The following is a 20436-nucleotide window of genomic DNA, read 5'->3' on the forward strand; positions in this document are numbered from 1 at the left end:
ATCTGTAAGCTTCATTGGGAGGATGAGAATGATACCTGGCATTCTCTGGACTATGGACATGGGGAATCTGTTCGCAGGCTCGCAGACAGGCCCTTGGTGTCTTGGTGTAGGGTATTTTCTTTCCCTATAGTGGCACAGATCCCAGAATCAACTGTGAGGGTGGAGATGGAGCAGAAGGAGTGTGTCTTGGGCAGTGTCTTGACTGGGATTTTATGTGCACATAAAACAGGGATAGCAGAGTTGTTGAAGTGTTTGGCTTCTAGGTTTTTCTTTTCTTTGTTAATTCTGACTATAAGAAATACAGAAAAGGCCTGGCAGTGGTGGTGGACACCTTTAATCCTAGCATTCAGGAGGCAGAGACAAGCAGCTCTCTGAATTCAAGGCCCGCCTGGTCTTTAGAGCTAGTTCTAGGACAGCCAGGGCTACACAGAGAAAATCCTATCTTGCCCCTCCCCGCCCCACACACACACAATAAATTTAAGAAAATGAGAAAAGTATCTTAAGAAAAAAAACCCACACGGTAGAACAGTCTCTAAACTCTAGAAGTAGGTATGCAATTCAAAGTGAAATGCTGATTATGATCCAGACTCTTAACAGGAGGCTTTAAGATACAAGGTTTAAACAGTTAAACCTTAGTTTCCTATAGAATTTACTACATGCTTTAAATTTTTTGTTTGTTTATCTGTTTGGGTATGTATATGTGTACATGAGTGTGTGTATGTTGTGGTTTACATGTGACAACTTGAAGTCAGATGACAACTTGCAATACTCAACTTCTCTTCTTCAGCCACGCGGTAGGGATAGACTAGGCATAGACTGCTGTTGGTTAGGCATAGCAGCAAGTGCCTTTATCCACTAAGCCATCTTGCTGGTCTTGATGCATGCTCTTTGATGGTAACTATGAAGCACCTTACCACATTTGGCACATTAAATTTGTGGGAAAGAATGAGGTCATGAATGTTAAAATGTATATGAACATGGTTTGTCACTTGCTTTCTTTTTGAAGCATCATATTCTCGAAAGGATAAAGATCAAAGGAAGCAGCAGGCGATGTGGCGAGTGCCCTCTGACTTAAAGATGCTGAAAAGGCTCAAAACTCAAATGGCCGAAGTCCGATGTATGCAGACTGATGTGAAGACTACACTGTCAGATGTAAAAGGCAGTGGTGTTGCTTCTGCAGACATGCAGACAAACCTTTTCTGTGCTGACCAGGCAGCTCTGGCCACCTGTGGACCCGAAAATTCTGGTAGATTACAGGATTTGGGAATGGAGCTTCTAGCAAAATCATCAGTTGCTGGCTGTTACATACGAAACCGTAAGTAACGAAGTTCCTATAAGGTAATTTCTCCCATGCACTTTGTGAAATCATATGACTGGTTGTTTTTACTTAATAATTTGTCAATATCTCTGTTCTAATGAGTTCAATTAAAATTATTTTTATGTACATGGATGCTTGCCAGCATGTGTGCCTGTGTACCATGTGTGTGCCTGGTGCCCACAGAGGCCAGAAGGAGTGCATTGAATCCCCTGGAACTGAATTTTTAGACTGTTGTGAGCAAATGTATGGGTGCTGGGTCTTGAATCCAGGTCCTCTGCAAAAGTAATAAGTGCTCTTAGCCACTGAGCCATCTCTTCTGCTGTTTTTATAACTTAAAATTGCCTTTTTCTCCCCATCCAAAGTTGATTGACTCTTTTTTGAAAAGGATTTTATTTGTGCGTGCGTGCGTGCGTGTGTCAGTGTACAACATTGTGCACTTCTGGAGCTAAGAGGACAGCTCTGGGGAGCCAATTTTCTCCTTCCACATGTAGATACTAGGGTTTGAACTAAGGTCATCAGGCTTTCAAGTGGCAGTGCCTTTACTAGCTGAGTTACCTTTCCAATTCAATTCTGATTTTTTTTGTTTTAATATGATGGAGCTAATGCTTTTTGACTGCTCTGTCTGTACTTGGCATTAAGTGGTTTCAGTAGCCTGATGGAGCCTGCATTGTAGAGATAAGAAGCAGACAAAGTATGTAAATAAATGAGTGAAAATAATTTAATGACTACTTAACCACTGTGAAATAGGAATAGATGAAGAATGCCTTCAGAGAAAGTCTCTGTAAAACATATTTGAACTGAGCTCTTCAGATTGGGGGTGGGGCGGTGCTGTACATAAACAAGACAGACATGCAAATTCACAAGCGTAAGATTAACTTTGAGGGGTTGAAGGGAGGCTAGCATGAGTGGATATGGTGAATAGGCTGGGCAGACAGATGAAGTCAGATAACACCAGGGTTTAACCCCGCATCTTAGAGTCTTTAGTAAGGAGTTTGAGCTGTTCATTTGTTCAGAAGCAGCTGCATTGTGGAGAATGGTCTAATACAGCTTCAGTGCATGAGCTCTGTTACCTCAGCTTGTGAATTTGTGGTGTCATCTGTAGCTAAAGCCATGGGTAGGTAGCCTTGCTCCTGGCCTGGCAGCCTGCTTTGACCTAGTTTCTCGTTCTAAGTATGTAACCAGTGCTGTTCTGGATGCATAAAGGAAAAATTAATCTGTTACAGACAACACATGTCTTAGGCCTATAGGATTCAGTGTTTTGGGGTTTTTTTGTTTGTTTGTTTGTTTTGTTTTTCCGAGACAGGGTTTCTCTGTGTACTCCTGGCTGTCTGGAACTTGTTCTAAAGATCAGGCTGGCCTTGAACTCAAGATCCACCTGCCACTGCCTCCAAAGTGTTGGGACCAAATATTGGATACCACCAACCACCTGGCCCCAGAATTCAGTTCTTTGTCACAATTGAAAAGGCTGGATAGTTAGTTGTAAGGAGGTTGGAAAGTGAGATTTGTTTTGTTTTGTTTTGGGTGCAAGCAACTTGTCATCTACTTGAGAAGCAGTTCAAAGCCAAGTGCACTGATATGTTGGGGTGATCCTCGTGCTCAGGAAGAGGAAACAGGAGGACCCTGAGTTAAGGCCAGTTTGGGCTATATGGTAAAAATTTGTGTCAGGGCAGGTAAGGTCAGAGTTGAGGATTCTGTTTGAATATGCTGTTTGGGCACCTGCTGGGTTGTCTTGTAAACTGTCCTAAGCAGGCAGTATATACAAATCAAGCTGAGGCAGGTCACAGCTGTAATGTATATAAATGCATGAGAGTGCCAGCACTCTCTTACACTGTTTGAATCCAAGCAGAGTAGGTGGCGGGAGTCTTATATACTAATTTGTTGGCGTATGAGGCAGAGTGTCATCCAGTCCCACCCCCCACATCCCCAGGCTGGCCTGGAAATCATAGATCCACCTGGTTCCAGCTCATCAATGAGTGCTGGGATTAACTGCATGCATCATCACTCCCAGCAGATGTACTGACAGGTTTTCACTGTGTAGCCTTGGCTATCCTGGGATTCACTCTGTAGACTCAGATCCACCTGCCTCTGCCTCCTGGGTGCTGAGTTTAAAGGCGTGTGACACCACTGCCAGGCCAGGGGTCTGATGTCATGGAGGAGAAGCCTTCTCATTGAGGAGCTGCTCATGCTTGCTTAGAGGTCCGGGAAGAGAAGGGATGGGGAGGCTGACAGTCGAAATGGAAAAGAATCTTAAGACAAGTAAAAAACTAGATACTATATTTCAAAAATGTAAGAAAATATTCTGGAAGAAGTGTTGCTACCTATGCTTTATACTTTTGAGAAGTGTCAACAGAAATATTGAGTGGAAGAGCACACCAGTTATATCTGAGATGAGAAACAAAAGTTTCAAATTGCATGTGAACTTAGGAGAATCTGAGGGGTTGTGTGGATTGAGAAAGAGTTTGGTATTGGGTACTATGTGTGTCCATTTTCCCAAATCATATATGCTATTTCAAAAAGTCTTAAATTATGGTGAAGTATATATAATGTAAATTTGCCATTTTAGCCTTTAGTTGTGGAATCATAATATTAAAATTTTTGGCAAAGTGTACATAACATAAAATGTACTAATTCAGTAGCATTAATCACTTTGGCATCGATGTATATTTCTCTCTACCATCCACATCTAAGAGGTTTTCCTCACTCTAAAGTAGAACTACATCCATTTAGTCAGCAATCCCCCATCTCTCTTCTGACACCCGGGGATTGCTCCTCTGTGTTCTGGGTCTATTACTCACCTTTAGGTATCACTTGGAATTGGAATTGTTGCAGCATTTGACATTTAGGGTTTTTTTGGTGGTTTTTGTTTGTTTGTTTGTTTTTGTTTTGGTGGGGGGGGAGAGAAGGGGGAGGGGAGGGAGACTGGCTTCTTTATTTCAAGTATCTCCAAGATTCTACCATATGATAGCATCTCACAGAACTTCCTTCTTTCTAAATGGCAGGGTTCTACTCTATGAGAACATTTATCTGTTTATCCTTGGGGGACAGTTATCTTTTGGCTCTAAATGTAGACATCTCTTTTCAAGCCTCCCTTGTAAATTTGTCAATATATATAAACAGTGGCATTGCTGGCTTATTCTGAATTCTTAGCTTTTGGGGTACACTGGGGTGGGATGCTATGCTTTTTGCTGTAGCAGCTACACTTTTATCTGCACAGGTTCCAGTTCTGCACATGCCCACTGGCACTTATTATTTTCTCTTTGTTTTTAAATTGGCCTTCTCAATTAACATAGAAATAGAATCTCCTTGTGACCTTTCCTTTTTTGGTTTTCCTAGCTGGGGCTTGTCTGTGAAACAGAGCCCTGGCTGTTCTGGAACTTGCTCTGTAGACCAGGCGGGCCTTGAACTCACAGAGATCCACATGCCTCTGCCTCCTGAGTGTTGGGATTAAAGGCGTGCGCCACCACCAACTGGCTATAGATAGACTTTTGTTATGTAGCCCAGGCTAGCCTCAAACTCTTGACCCTTCTGCTTCAGTTTTTCTAGTCTAAGGATTACAGTTATGTACCATGATGCATGACCAAGTGAGCTCTTTATTCCACCACCCCATTTCACATTATCCTTTCAAGGTATCATATTTCATCTCTGCTAGTTTAGAACATCTAGGCCTGAAAACAGAATTCTGCCTAAAAATGAGCAAGCTTCGATATAGGCAGAGCTGACAGCCAAACTCTACCAATAAAGAGCAATAAGCAAGTCCTCAATAGTTCCTGCCTCACAAATATGTCTCTCAGACATATTGGGCCAGAAGGCTGAAGATGATGCTCCAGCGTTATATAGTTTTGGGTGACTGTTCATTTATTTTCTCATTTTGGAAGCTGCTAACCTGTACTTTCGGTTCACTCAGGTAATTAAGTATTATTTCTTCTCAAGTCTCTGATGGGATTGAAGACCAGATAGTTTAGTCTCACAGCTAACCTTCATTCTTTAGGGGTAAAGATGTTTTTGGGCAAGTACATTTTTCTTTCTTTCTTTCTTTCTTTCTTTCTTTCTTTCTTTCTTTCTTTCTTTTTTTCTTTCTTTCTTTTTTTGAGACAGGGTCTCTCTGTGTAGCCTTGGCTGTCCTGGACTTGCTTTGTAGACCAGGCTGGCCTTGAACTTACAGTGATCCACCTGCCTCTGCCTCCCGAGTGCTGGGATTAAAGGTGTGCACCACCACGCCCGGCTTAGGCAAGTACACTTTTAAGTGTACACCTAAACAAAATATTTATTGTTTATGCAGTAACTTACAAAACGTGTTCACAGTAACATCATTGATTATAGTCAGACACTGCAAATAAGCTATCTATCAAGTGGTAGTGGATGAACAGTATGTGGTATAGTTATATAATAAGGTATTGTCTGATCAGCAAAATGACAAGTTATTAAGAACTCAGAACGTGTAGGTACTGATTCTCATTCAGAATTTTAGAGTCACCAAGATAGGAAAGATGTTTTCTACAAGGTTCCCAAATACAATTAGCCAAAACACCGTGAATGTAAATATAATCCCTGATTGTTTCATGGTTCTTCTTGCTGTATGTTATTTTTAATTTATGTGTGATAACATAAATGTATATGCCAATAAAATAAAATAAAATCTTTTTTTAAAAAAGTGTACTTGTTGGGGTAATGAAAATCATGTTTAACCTTTTGAGGAATTGGCAGTGTCATACTGTTTTCAAAATATCTGCTGAATTGTATTTGTGCCAGTCATGTGATTTTAGCTCCTCCACATAGTCTGCAGCACTTGCCCTCGTCTCTCTTTCCTTGGTACCCTTGTTAAAGTCAGAGCGTAAATGTGAAAATTGCTTCTGGAATCTCAGTCCTGACAGATACCTGTCCATATGCTGGTAGTACACAGTTACTGTGTGTGTGTGTGTGTGTGTGTGTGTGTGTGTGTGTGTGTGTGTGTGTGTTTGTTTGTATGTGTTCCCCCTACCTCCTGCTGGTGGTAATTGAGGGGCACAGCAATGTTGGATGTGGGCTCACACGTGCTCCTGTGTTCCTCCCTCAGCTCCCTGCCTTTGTCTGCCTTTGTGTAGACTAGATTTCATTCTGTAACCCAGGCTGGCCTGGAGCTCCTTGTGCATGCAGTCTATTCAGGCTGCCCGTGAACTTAGGACAGTCCTCCTGCCTCAGCTTCCCCTAGTGCTAGGATTTCAGGTGTGCACCACTGCCTCTGAATTCACAATCTCCCTGCTTTAACCTACTGATTGCTAGGCTTAAAGCTGTGATGCTCGTCGTCGTCATCATTGTCTTTTTTTAAATTAATGTATTATTTCAGTAATTTGAGTCTGCCTGTGAGGCTGATTAATTCTTGTTGTTACCATCCCGTCCTGTGTCTCTGCTCCAGTTATTTTAAGCTGTACATTTTGTTGTCATTACTACTTTAGTCAGTTTTTTAATTTGGTAACATTTTGAAGTATTATAATTTCAATTTGTTTCAAATTCAGCATTGATTATATTTTGATCCAATCAAGCACAATATTTGTTTAGATTAGACTAGCTGTTCTCAACTTGTTGGTCTTGACCCCATCTGAGGTCACATCCTTCATTAGTTATTCACATTACAGTTCATAACGTAGCAAAATTACAGTTATGAAGAAGTAGCAAAATAGTTTTATAGTTGATGGGTCACCACATTATGTATCAAAAGGATTGCAGCATTAGGAAGGTTGAGAGCCACTAGCTTGGAGGGTTTATATTTTTGCTTATACTTCATTGTCTCAAATGATTCAACTTTTTAAAAAATGAGGTCATAGTTAATCTTATTAATATTGTTTCAGAAGCAACAATATAGAATTGTTTTTGTCACAGAATGATAAGTAATCTGTCAGGATCGTAGAGTACCCTGTTGTTTTCAACATTGTAGACAGAAAGACATTCATGTTGCGCAAAGATTAGACCTACCTCTGTCTATATGGTGAGTTTGTGACATTTTACCATATTCAGAAATGTTCTTAATGTTTTTGCAGCCACAAGTAAGAAGAATTCACCCAAATCAGCTCGGGCCATAGCAGGCAGTCTCTCACTCCGAAGAGCCATGGACTCGGGAGAAAATGGCCGTTCCAAGGGAGACTGTCAGACTTTGTCTGAAGGTAAATATGAAGAATTTGTAATATAATTTTATTGGGCGTATTCCTGGGAATTGATGGGATATACCTGTAACCTTGAAAGGCACCAAAGATGTTGAAATTATAGTTGAAGGTATGATTTTTGTGGGGTATTTTATTGTTTATTTTTCCTCCTATTTTTGGCTTTTAAAGGGGACTTACTTTATTTTTAATTATATATTTGTCTGTATGTGAGGTTTTACTCTTGAGTTTCCTGTCTTAGCCTCCCAAGTTTTGGGGTGTCTGACATATGCCGCTCAGCTCTAGTATTTGAAGTTTGTTCATCTGAAATCAGAACAGTGTTTTCAGCTATATATTTTAGACTTGTTAATATTTAAGTAGCTAGTCAAAAAGATTGTGATATATTTTAAAATTATTTTGAAGTTTTTGTTTCTTTTAAAATTCACATATAGTAGGTTGGAGAGATAGCTTGTGACTTAGAGCACTTTTTTGCTCATGCAGAGGACTTGAGTTTGATTACTGATAGCCCATGGTGACTTAAAACCATCTGTAACTGCATTTTCAGGAGATCTGAAGCCTTCGTCTGGCCTCTGTTAACACATGGCACTTTCATACACGCAGACAAAACTACTCATATACTTAAAGTTCTTAAAAGTTTTTTAAAAATGTGTACATAAAGTAATTTTCTGCTGGGTATGGTGGTTCACACCTTTAATCTCAGCACTTGGAAGACAGGCAAGTTGGTCTCTGACTTCGAGGCCAGCTTGATCTACAAAGCTAGTCTAGAGCAGCCAGGGCTATTACACCAAAGAAACTCTTGTCTCAAAGAAAAAAAAAAAAAACCCAAACCAGAACAACAATAATAATACTTTTCTATGCTAAGAGAGCTTTTATGTGTGCCGTCCTCTCCCGTCTTTCCTAAGGTTCCCCAGGAAGCTCTCAGTCTGGGAATAGACATAACTCTCCCCGAGCCCTGACTCACGGTGTCATTGGGGATATTCTGCCCAAAATCGAAGACCGACAATGCAAAGCTTTGGATTCTGATGCTGTGGTGGTTGCTGTTTTCAATGGCTTACCTACTGTTGAGAAAAGAAGGAAAATGGTCACCTTGGGGTAAATAATACTCTTTTATTGTTTGGAACCTCAAGTCTACATTATAAAGAACATAATTATTTCTTCTTTGCCTAGTGTTTTGGGTGTGCAGTAAGTTTTTTTATTGCATTAAAGTGTTACTTTTTAAAGAGCCGGGCATGGTAGTGCACGCCTGTAATCCCAGCACTCAGGAGGCAGAGGCAGGTGGGTCTCAGTGAGTTCGAGGCCAGCCTGGTCTACAAAGTAAGTTTCAGGACAGCCAAGGCTACACAGGGGAACCCTGTCTGGAAAAACAAAAAAAAAGTCACTTAAAAAAAATGATGGCCTTCTCTTGTACGCTGTCTCTCTCCTTTCTCTAATACCCTTCACACCCAGAATGACAGCAGTCCTCCTGCTCACCTGAGGGTTGTTCTACAAAGTGCACAGCCCCAGCTAGCTCAGATCAGGAACACCTGAACACACTGCCTTGTGAGATGTGTGTGCTTCAGCTGTCGATTTGCCTTGTGCTTTAATCTGTTGTGCATCCTTCTAAAGCATTTGCGCTGGGTCACCTGTCATAAATGTTACACATATTTGTGTGGAATAAAGTACTTTCATTAATCTTACTATTGCTATTTTATATTTGTTCTGGGACTGGGTCTCATATAGCTCAGTCTGCCCTTCAATTCTTGATCCTTCTGCCTTAGCCTACCAAGTGCTGGGATTACAGACGTGAGCCACCATGCCTGGTTTAATTGTCTATTTTTAAAACACTGCTTTTATCTCACTCTATGTTTTTTTTAAATTGTCCTCTAAAATGCAACTTGGAATTTCCAGGAAGGATTTCTGGTCATTGGCACCTTTATCCTTATCCAGACATTTGTTTGTAAGCTGCCATGTGGATGCTAGAAATCATATCTGGGTCTTCTAGAATAGTAGCCAATGTTCATAAACAGGATTTGGTAATTTGCCCTATCATAACCTTTATTCTGAATTTTCAGTGAAAATTTAAAAACTGGAAATTTAGTATTATACATAATTAAGTCTTTCATGGCTCAGCTTCAGGATAAAAAGAAAATTACTGTGTCATTTACTAGACGTTTGAAAATCTGTTTGTTTTCTTCTTTAAGGACTAATGCAAAAGGAAGTCGTCTGGAAGGAATGCAGATGGCAGATTTGGAAAGTCATTCTGAAGGTGGGGAGTTACAGCCCACACTCCCTGAAGGAGCCTCAGCTGCCCCTGAGGAAGGTGAGGAATGAACAAGGAGGGTCAGGAAGATCAGCAAGCAGGAGACAGAGTTCTCACTACATAGAAGGATCTCTCTTAGGCCAGGCCAGGTGGTCTGTGTCAATAATCCCAACACTGGGAAGCAGAAACAGCCAGATCTCTTTCAGGTCTAGGCTAGCCAGGTCTGCATAGTGAGTTCCAGTCCAGCTAGGGCTATATAGTGAGACCCTCACTTTGTTTGTTTGTCTGTTTTAAAAAGAGCTTGGGCGTGGCATGTGCCTTTCATCTCAGCACTCAGGAGGTTAAGGCAGGAGGATCTCTGTGAGTTTGAGCCCAGCCTAGTCTACTTAGTGAGTTCTAGGGCTTCCAGGGATAAGTAAGACCCTGTCTCAAAAGAATAAAAATCAAATAAAAAGAAGAAGAGAAGAAAGAACAGGAATAGAGACTACCTTACCAGACAAGTTATTTACAGGGGCAAGACCTACAGATAGTTTATCTGCTCAGTCAATAAGTATACACCTACATGCCAGTCACTGTCTCTGACTAATGTCCCAGATTCAGTGTTATAGGAAACACTTGCCCCTCTAAACAGCTAACTAGGGGTAGAAGACGTGGCTTAGTCGGTAAGAGCACTTACTTCCCTTCCAGAGGACCCAAGGTTTGTTCCCAGCATCCAAGTCTGGTGGCCACAGCTACCTGAAATTCTTATCATATGTGCTCTCCTGGTCTCACTACTGCCCTTGAGGTCAGCTTTGATTAATGTCTGTAAATTGCTCCCCCCCCCTTCAGCGTGTTGTATATATGTGTGGATATGTGCATGTATGTGCCAGTAGGTACCCAAGGAGGCATTAGCTCCCACTAGGGCAAGAGTTACATGTTGATCTGCCTGATGTAGGTGCTGGGAACTGAGGTTAGTTCCTCTGGAGTCTCAGTACTCACTCTTAACCACTGAGGCATTCTTCCAGCCTTTCTTTGCTCTCATGGAAGACTTTCTCATTTTAATTGTTTAAAGGCCCCTATAACAAAAAAAAAAAATAAAAAATAAAGGCCCCTATAACAACCCTCTTCAGCTCTGCAAATGTACCTCAGTAATAATTTTTAGGATTTCTTTCATGATTATACTTTCTGATAGCAAGTAAGATTCTTACTTAAAACAATACTATGTTATTGCTCTTCCTATATCCTTCATAGATTAGCAGAAAAGAACAACTTTCAAAGATGATTTGATTTCTCACATCAGAACTGTAATTTTTCACTTCATTTGAATTTCAGTTATTGACCAGTAATAGACATAGAGGTTTGGCATATGCTTCTTGCTGTCCTGTGGGAAAGCTGGTGGATGGTGGCTGAGAGCTCACATCGTGATCCATAAGCAAGAGGCAAAGAGTCCACTGGCAATTGACACTTCTGAACCCTCAGAGCTCACCACCAGTGATAACCATCCTTCAGCAAGTCCACACATCCTAATCCTTCCTTCCAAACAGTTTTACTAACTGGAACCAAGTATTCAAACAGAGGAGCCCATGGGCCGTTACATTCAGATCCCCACAGGTTTCTTCAGGAGGGCTGTTTTCTGGTCCCACATGGCACAGAAAACACATAAAATAAAATTTTTGAAATAATTTTTTAAACTTTTCTTTTTAAAGCTTTATTTATTTATTTATTGTGTATACAGTGTTCTGCCTGCATGTATGCCTGCATGCCAGAGTAGGGCACCATGTGGTTGCTGGGAATTGAACTCAAGACCTTTGGAAGGGCAACCAGTACTCTTAACCTCTGAGCCATCTCTCCAGCCTAAAAAATACTTTTTTAAAGAAAGAAATGGGAAAAAAAAAAAGAGAGAGAGAGAGAAAAAAGAAAGAAATGTTACTACACTGATCTTTTTGAGAAGGAGTTTTGATAATTAGCTACTTTCCAAATGTCTGTGTACATACTGACAATAAATTATAGTGACATGAAATCTTACAGCATGTATTGGAAGTACAAGCTTCTTTTTCTTTTCTTTTCTTTTCTTTTCTTTTCTATTAATTTATTCTTGTTACATCTCAATGGTTATCCCATCCCTTGTATCTTCCCATTCTTCCCTCCCTCCCATTTTCCCATTATTCCCCTCCCCTATGACTCTTCCTGAGGGTGATTACCTCCCCCTGTATATGCTCATAGGGTATCAAGTCTCTTCTTGGTAACCTGCTGTCCTTCCTCTGAGTGCCACCAGGTCTCCCCCTCCAGGGGACATGGTCAAATGTGAGGCACCAGAATTCGTGAGAAAGTCATATCCCACTCTCCACTCAACTGTGGAGAATGCTCTGACCGTTGGCTAGATCTGGGTAGGGGTTTAAAGTTTACCACCTATATTGTACTTGGCTGGTGCCTTAGTTTGAGCAGAACCCCTGGGCCCAAATCAAGCTTATTTTCTTTCTGTATCATTTATAAAAGTCTTCTAGTTTGCCTGATGTTGAATTTGAAGCTGGTTCTAAATCCATTTTGAATGCAGGCGTCTGGTTTAGAGGTACCTCTGCCATGACACTGTTGCCATTCTGGACTTGGTTATTATTGTAGGAAGGCTGTTCTCAGCCTAGAATACATAGCAGCATCCTCAGTGCTTTAACCACGGGGTGCAGTAGCTGTACTTCCCTATCAGTTACAGCCCAGAATATATGCGCATGTTACCAAGCACTTCTTGGCAGTCAAAATCATCCCTAGTAAAAGACCATTGATCAGCATAACAATCTGACCAGGGCGACAGCCCTTGAGACTCACTTGCATGGTGGGCTGCAGGTACTAATAAAACAAACTGTAGCCTGGTATGGTGGTGCACGCCTTTAATCCCAGTACTCAGGAGGCAGGGGCAGGCGGATCAGTGTGAGTTCGAGGCCAGCCTGGTCTACAAAGGGAGTCCGGGACAACCAAGGCTACAGAGAAAAACCCTGTCTCGAAAAACCGGAAAAAAAAAAAAAAAACCCCAACAACAACAAAACAAACTCTGTATGTGTGGTAGGAGGGGTGGGGCAGGGAGAACCATTAGAAACTATGGATTAGGTATTGGAGACACTGGCAAATAGCCTTTGATAATATGGGGTGGTAACTAGTCTGATATAAGGATCTAAAAGTATATCGTCCTAGCAGTTGATAGTTACTAAGTCCATGCCATGTTATTCTCAAAATTATTCTGTATAGTCATTAACTTCTTTTATTCCTGATTTTACAAACAAGTGATTCAATAGTTAGAAATACAACTTACCTTGCCCAAAGTCAGGCATTGTAAGGGTTAGAATTTGAACCCAGAGTCGGTGCTTTTATCTCTCTATATACCTGGGCAGCAGTCTGCCCCTGGGAAACTCACGGAAGGCGTAAATAGAAGTCAGGTGATTTGCCAGTCAGTTTGAGGTTAGAGTGGAAGTGGATGTCAGGTCATGAGGAGCCTTATCTGTGGCTTAGAGTCTTCTGAACTTTGAATGGGATGGGAGCCACAAGTGGCATCATACATGGACTGTGTTTTTTAGCTTCTACTCTGGCTGCAGTGTGGATTTGGAGCTGGGGACTTGAAGCTTTTAAGAAGCATGTTAAGTAACAGGATTTTAGTCTCCCACTTGGTCACATCTCGCTTTCCTGTGTGAATGTGTGGTTAGTATAGAAGCATATGTATTGGTTACTTGCTTGATGTAATGCCTGATGGAGTAGCTTAAAGGAAGAATGCTTGTTTTGATCTCTAGTTTGAGAGGTACAGTTGATCACAGGATACAGGCCTAGCAGTGGGAAGAGGCAGCAAGCAGAGGGAGATGAGCGTTGGTGTTCTGCTAGCTTTTTCTGCTTTTGTTCCAAGATTCCAATCTGTGAGATGATCTGCCCATGTTAAGGTGACTCTTGACTCCTTATTTCTCAGTTATTTCTATTTGGAGACTGGCATGGTGGTATACACCTTTAATCCCAGCACTTGGGAAGCAGGGACAGGCAGATCTCTTGAGTTGAAGGCCAGCCTGGTCTACAGAGCAAGTTCCAGGACAGCCAGGGCTACATAGAGAAACCCTGTCTCTAAAACACAAAACAAAAAAGCTTTGAAAACAGACGCCCTGAGGTGTAATTCTAAGTTGAGTAAGTCAGCAGTGTACATGCTCTTTTGTTTTCACACTAGAACTCAAGAGTCCTCCTGCCAAAGCCTCCCAGGGATGGGGATACAGGTGTGTGCCAACATGCCTGGCTCAGAGCAGCCTCTTACTCGCTCTCCGGTATCAGAGGAATCTAATTGTTTTCTTCTTAGACATGATTGTCATGACATACCCATTCCTTTCTAACTGGGACCAATAGGACAACCTTTTATTGGTCATTAGCAGTTCTCCCTCCTGAGCTTCTTAATGCTGGGATTGCAGGTGTGACCCTCTACATTCCCCCCCCCCCCCCCCCCCCCCCCGCTTTTAAATTGTGTCATCTCAGTGAACTAGAAGTCTCAGTGACTTGCCTTAGTTCTTCTGAAAGTGACAAGATAGTTGTTTAAATTGCAAACTTGGTAAGAACTCTGAATCACATCCTGAGAATTCATGGGGAGGGTTGTTTATTTTCTGAATCTCTAGTAACTAGTAAAATCTTTCTCAGGGCCAGTCAACAACTTCCTGACTTTATCTTGTGTCATTGTTCATGGATAAGGAAATTGGCAAAGTCCAGTCATTTGGTCCCACTCCATAAGAACACAGCTTTTCTGGGGAAGGAAGATTCTTTTTTCTTTCTTTTCTTTTCTTTTTTTTTAACAGTTTACAGTCCAGGCCCTTTATTTCCTTTTGCACATTAGGCCATGAATTCATAGGGAATGGGCTCCAGCAGCTCAGCCTCCTTCCCGTTAGTCCTCACGAAGTCTGCTCTCTGGGTGGTGCAGGCTGGCGCTTCAGCTGGACCCAGGTGCCCTTCTCCTTGGCCTCCTTCTTCTTCTGGTCCTTCTCCTTCATGTGCTTCAGGAAGATGTCACTGCTCTTAGAGCGCTTGATGTGCTCGATGCGCACATTGATGCTGTTGGCGAGAATCTTGCCCTTAACCTGGTTGTTCACAATGATGCCCGCAGCATGCTGGGTGACGTTGTAGACTCTTCCGGTTTCGCCGTGGTAACACTTATGGGGCATTTCTTTTTAAACAGTACCCATTCCCTTGATGTCTACAGCATCACCCTTCTTGTAGATTCGCATGTGTGTGGCCAAAGGAACGACTCCGTGCTTCCTAAAAGGCCTGGAGAACACATAGCGGGCGCCCCTCCTCTTTCCCTTTGTGTTCGTCATTCTGGCAAGTTACTGCAAGATGGCTGCTGCGGCCAAAAAAAAGCGGAAGGAAGATTCTTAAACAACGTTAAGGATCTTTAGAACAGTGGCTCTCACCTTCTGGGTTCCAACCTCCAGGTATTTACCTTACAGCTCATAAAAGTAGAGAAATTACAGTTATGAAGTAGCAACAAAATAATTTATGTTTGGGGGTCACCATAGCATGAGGAGCTGTGTTAAAGAGTTGCAGTGTTAGGAAGGTTGAGAACCACTGATTTAAAAGACAGGAATAAGGGCAGGTATAAATTATTAGTACATAAGCATGAATTGCCTGCTTCTCCACATCAGTTCCCAAGCATCTGAGATTATTGTGGGAGTTGTGTCTCCACAGCTAGCCTCAGCTGATTGACCTCCTGGAGTTTATTTTAGGCTACAGATTTCTTTTTTTATTGTAATATTTCTGAAATACTGTATAGTTAGTAGTATCTTATAATCACCATCAGTGAGGAAATAGTGCTAGAGGTCAGATGTATGTCGTGGTCAGTGTGGCCTGAGTTTCAGGACCAGATCCATGAGGGGCCACAAGGTGGGAGCGGTGATTCACACATGGGGCTAGGGTTTATTCTGTAAAGTACTATCTAGCTGGGCGTTGTGGCTCTTTCCTGCAACCTACTACTTGGGGAGCTGAAGCAGCAGAGTTACCTCAGTTTGAGGGCAGACGACTACAGAATGAGACTGTCAGAACAAAAAAGAAGAGAAAGGAATACTTAAATATTTCCTTCTTTAGAGCATGTATTTTGTGTAATATGCCAACAGCTTCCATGTGCATGTGTACTTTATAAAAAGTGAAGACATTTCAGAATGTCCAGGTCCAGTCTTTGTATTCTGAATACTGAAGAAGGAAATGTTACCTGAATGCTTGAAAAAAAAATTACGTGTGTGTGTGGGGGGGTGTGCGCACGTGCATACATACATACATACATACATACATACATACATACATACATACATACATACACACACACACACACACACACATACATATATACACACACACACACAATTTTTAAATTTTGAATTCTCTTGCTTCAGGTGTATTGTTAGCATTGTTTATATTAAAGCACACTTTTTGAGACCCCTCCTCTATATCCTTAAGAATTACTGTGATCTATCCTGGAAACTTGCTCAGAATTCTTTGATATTGAGTACTGGTGATAAAGTTTAAAGTTTTTGTTAGAGAATTTCAGTGTCTGTGTTTTTTGTTGTTGTTGTTGTTGTTGTTGTTTGTTTTTATTTCATGAGACCTGAGTTGGCCAGTTCAGTGGCACATCAGTGTTTAACTTCAGCAGTATTCCTAATCCTATTTAGTTTTCAGAGTCCCTAAGTAGCTATGCCGTGAATTTTGTACAGTTTATTGCTGTTTAGTGAGAACCTACCCTCCAGAGAGAATGTCTATGTTTGCTTTATTTAAGTAGCAGTAGCTCCTGAACAGGTCTTATGGTGATTTCCTGAGATTAAACCTCAGGTTTAAGTCCCAAACCTAGTGGCTGTACATAAGCTAAGTGCTAGAGTGTGTGCTTCTTGTGTGTGAGCCGTTGGGGGCACTGCTGACTTAGATATCTGGCATTTAGACCTTAGTTTAAATTTTAAGGTAAAATGTTTTTGTTCTTTCCATTGAGCCTACCATAAACAAAGTTCCTTGCTGTTTCTTTTTTGATTTTTAAAATTATACTTGTTTGTGTATACTATTGTGATATGCCAGTGGCTTCCATGTGGAAGTCAGAGGAACTAACCTAGAAGTGCACCTGAGGGACTTGGTTCTTTCCTTCCATCATCTATGATCCACTTTTCTCTTCTCTTGTACCTATGCACAGACCTTTTTCTTTTTTTATTCTTTCAGTGAAAGAATATAACACACACACACACACACTTTAAAAAGTACAAACCACACACTTCAGAAGACTTGGAGGTGTGGAGCTAAACTGACCTGCAAGCCTCCTCCCTCTCTTCAGCGCCAGGAGGAGCTACCCAGGGAGAAAGCAGTTGATAGTCCTACCCAGATGTGACGCCTACAAACCTGAACAGTGACCAGAATGGCGGGGTATCCCAAAAGGTGCAGTGATGGCCCCAACAGCTATCTAATTGGATGGAAGGCCCTCTTGTTAGGGGGGATTCATGCTTGGTGCTGTAAATCTAGCCAACCTGACCTGTGGTGGTAAGGCCATGGACTCTAGAGTCCTACAGCCACTTCCCTAAAGTCGTACAATTCTAACTGTATTCTAAATACTTATCTTTCTACCCACAGATAAACGTAGCTCTTGCCCACCCATACTTCATCAAAGAAGTTTCTTCCTGTAGCAGAGAGAGACAATTATAGAAAACCATAACTGGTCAAAATGTAAACAACAGACTTTGGGGTGCCCAACCCCAGTTAGTAACTTCTATAATGCAAACTGAAGGTTTGGGGAACATTGCAGAAGGGACAGAAAGTGTTTAAGAGCTAGAATATTTTTTTTTTGATATAGCATATTCCATATATGATAGGGAAATGATATTCAAGATACTATTCAGCCTCTTTTTTTTTTTTTTTTTTTTTTTTTTTTTTTTTTTTTTTTTTTTTTGGTGCAGAGGTGGGAGGGATTGTTTTTTTGTTTTGTTTTGTTTTGAGACAGAGTTTTCTGTGTAGCCCTGGCTGGCCTGGAATTCACAGAGATCCACCTGCCTCCTAAGTACTGGGATTAAAGGCATGTACTACCACACTTGGCTTATTCAGCTTTAAAAAACAAATGAAATGGCCTTATTTTCAGGAACATAGATTGGAGAGTTTTGTTTGATTAAAATAAGTAGGCACAAAACAAAAAATAACACCTGTTGTCACTTGTATGTGGAAGTTAAAATTTTGATATTGAGGAGCTGGGCATGATGGCACAGGCCTTTAATCCCAGCACTCCAGAGGCAGAGGCAGGTGGGTCTGTGTGAGTTGAAGGCCAGCCTGGTCTACAAAGCCAGTCCTGGACAACCAAGGCTACACAGAGAAACCTTGTCTCAGGAGAGGGTGGAGAGTTGATTTTGAAGTGAGAAATGAAATAATGGCTACCTGAACCTGGCAGGGCATTAGGTGGCGTTGGAGAGTGAAGTGAGGATAGTTAGTGGTCATAAAGATAGTGTTCCGCGGGGCTCGAGAGATGGCTCAGAGGTTAAGAGCACTTTCTGCTCTTCCAAAGGTCCTGAGTTCAATTCCCAGCAACCATCTGGTAGCTCATAGCCATCTATAGTGAGATCTGGTGCCCTCTTCTGGCAGGCAGGCACACATGCAGAGAGACCATTGTATACATAATAAATATATAAATAAGTCTTTTTTAAAAGTTCATTAAAAAAAAAAAAAGATAGTGTTGAGCAGAAAGAAGAACTTAGTGCTCTGAAGCTCAGCAGGACAAGTGTGGTCGACCATAATTATTTAGTATTTCATAATAGGTAGGATTTGAGTGTTCCCAACACTGATAAATGATACACAGTTAAGATAATGATGTCCCCAGGCGGTGGTGGCGCACACCTTTAATCCTAGCACTCGGGAGGCAGAGGCAGGTGGGTCCCTGTGAGTTCAAGGCCAGCCTGGTCTACAAAGCAAGTCCAGGACAGTCAAGGCTGCACAGAGAAACCCTGTCTTGAAAAACAAAACAACATGAAAAACAAGATGATGATGTCAACAGCTGGCCTCATCATGACATTTTGTAGTCATGTATTAAAATGATACACTTTAGCCTAAGTATAATTAATTTGGTATTAGTGAAAAATGTATACATTAAGTTATCTAAAGTCAAAATTGGTTTGTACACAAATGTAAAATGAGAGACCCAATTAGATAACAAACCAAATTACTGCTAGAATTGTTGGAATTTTCTGTTATGTATACCTGTATTTATGGATATTTTCGGCTGGAGACTATTAGTTATTTTGTTGTTTTTTATTTTTTTAAGGTTTATTTATTTATTTATTATTATGTATACAGACGCCAGAAGAGGGCACCCGATCACATTATAGATGGTTGTGAGCCACCATGTGGTTGCTGGGGGAATTGAACTCAGGACTTCTGGAAGAGCAATCAGTGCTCTCATCTGCTGAGCCATCTCTCCAGCCCCCAGAAAATAAGTTTTTAATGTGGAAAATTTTTTCTCACTATACTGAAATTAATACTAGCTACACAAAACTTCCAGAATTATGATACTCAGTTCTAATCGAAGAAAAAGTAGTGCTTCTAAAAAGCTGCAGAGAATTGAAGTTTGTGTGGCTGCTGTTTTCTTGTGTTTGGTTTGTCGGACTGCATCAGTATAAAGTACAATGGAGTCTCAGCTCAGTACATACTAGCTTGCCCTTTCCTTTCACGTAATAGTGAATTCTTACTATATATCCTCCCCTTCTCCTGCCAGGAATGAGTAGTGACAGCGACATTGAATGTGACACTGAGAACGAGGAGCAGGAAGAACATACCAGCATGGTCGCGTTCAATGATCCGTTCCTGGCTCAGCCCCCGGATGAAGGTGCAGCATGTAGTCATTTTACACAGGTTCATAAAAGCATCGCTGCTGCTGCTCTTTCTGCCTCTACTGCTGCTTCTGCTCACTCTGCTGTGCTGCTTTTACTTCTTTTTAACAAATTACTGTCATTTGTGAGAGAACATTCTGTGGTAAAGGATACGGTAAGTACCAAGAAAGTCGTCAGGTACTGTTTGCCAGTTAGCCGCCTGAGTGCCGCTTCCTGCATGGAAAACCTGCAGCTGAGCCTGGTGTTGGGTAGCTTGTGGCTGAGGATACTTCAGAACCAGGAGCTATCAGCAGAGACAGCGGGTGGGCTGTTACACCTAAAAGTTCACTCTGCACCTATGCTAATTTTCATGTGTTTGGGGTTTTTAGTCTTTGTTTTATATTTTTCCCTCTAAAGAATTTTTTCTGTTTTCTAGCATATTGTAACTTTTTGGGTTTTGTTTTATTTTGTTTTTTTGAGACAAGGTTTCTCTGTGCAGCCCTGGCTGTCCTAGACTTGCTTTGTAGACCAGGCTGGCCTCAAACTCAGAGAGATCTACCTGCCTCTGCCTCCAGAGTGCTGGGATTAAAGGCGTGTGCCACACATGGCTGCATATTGTAACTTTTAAAACTTTTATTTTTCATACATGCATACACATCCTGGAATTGGGGTTGTTTTTTGTCTGTTTTGTTTTTTTATTCTCTCCAGAAAATAATTCTTAGTGGGGAAAAAAACCAAAACCAAAACAAAACAAAACCTGCTACTATTTTTCCCTTTTAAAAAAATTATTTGTGCCAGGACCAATGGTACATAACTGAAATCCCAGCACTCAGAAGAAGCAGACAGATCTCTGAATTTGAGGCCAGCCTGGTCTGTGGAGCTAGTTCCAGTACCGCAGGGCTATAGAGAGACCCTGTCTTTTTTCCCCCCTACATTGTGTGTGTG

The 20436-nt window shown here is 41.4% G+C and overlaps 1 protein-coding gene and 1 pseudogene across 1 annotated transcript in view; one reads left to right on the plus strand and one right to left on the minus strand.

Moving 5' to 3' along the window:
• Positions 1 to 20436, plus strand: part of Trim37 (tripartite motif containing 37) — a 130838-nt gene that overhangs the window by 72057 nt on the left and 38345 nt on the right. Inside the window, exons 19-23 of the mRNA XM_051158226.1 lie at positions 1007 to 1315; positions 7333 to 7455; positions 8355 to 8544; positions 9633 to 9751; positions 19398 to 19508. Coding sequence (XP_051014183.1) covers positions 1007 to 1315; positions 7333 to 7455; positions 8355 to 8544; positions 9633 to 9751; positions 19398 to 19508 — 852 coding nt within the window. The remainder of the gene's footprint in view (positions 1 to 1006; positions 1316 to 7332; positions 7456 to 8354; positions 8545 to 9632; positions 9752 to 19397; positions 19509 to 20436) is intronic.
• LOC127200125 (60S ribosomal protein L21-like) lies at positions 14510 to 14991 on the minus strand (annotated as a pseudogene).

Source organism: Acomys russatus, chromosome 16 (genome assembly GCF_903995435.1).
Source record: "Acomys russatus chromosome 16, mAcoRus1.1, whole genome shotgun sequence".
Classification (NCBI taxonomy): domain Eukaryota; kingdom Metazoa; phylum Chordata; class Mammalia; order Rodentia; family Muridae; genus Acomys; species Acomys russatus.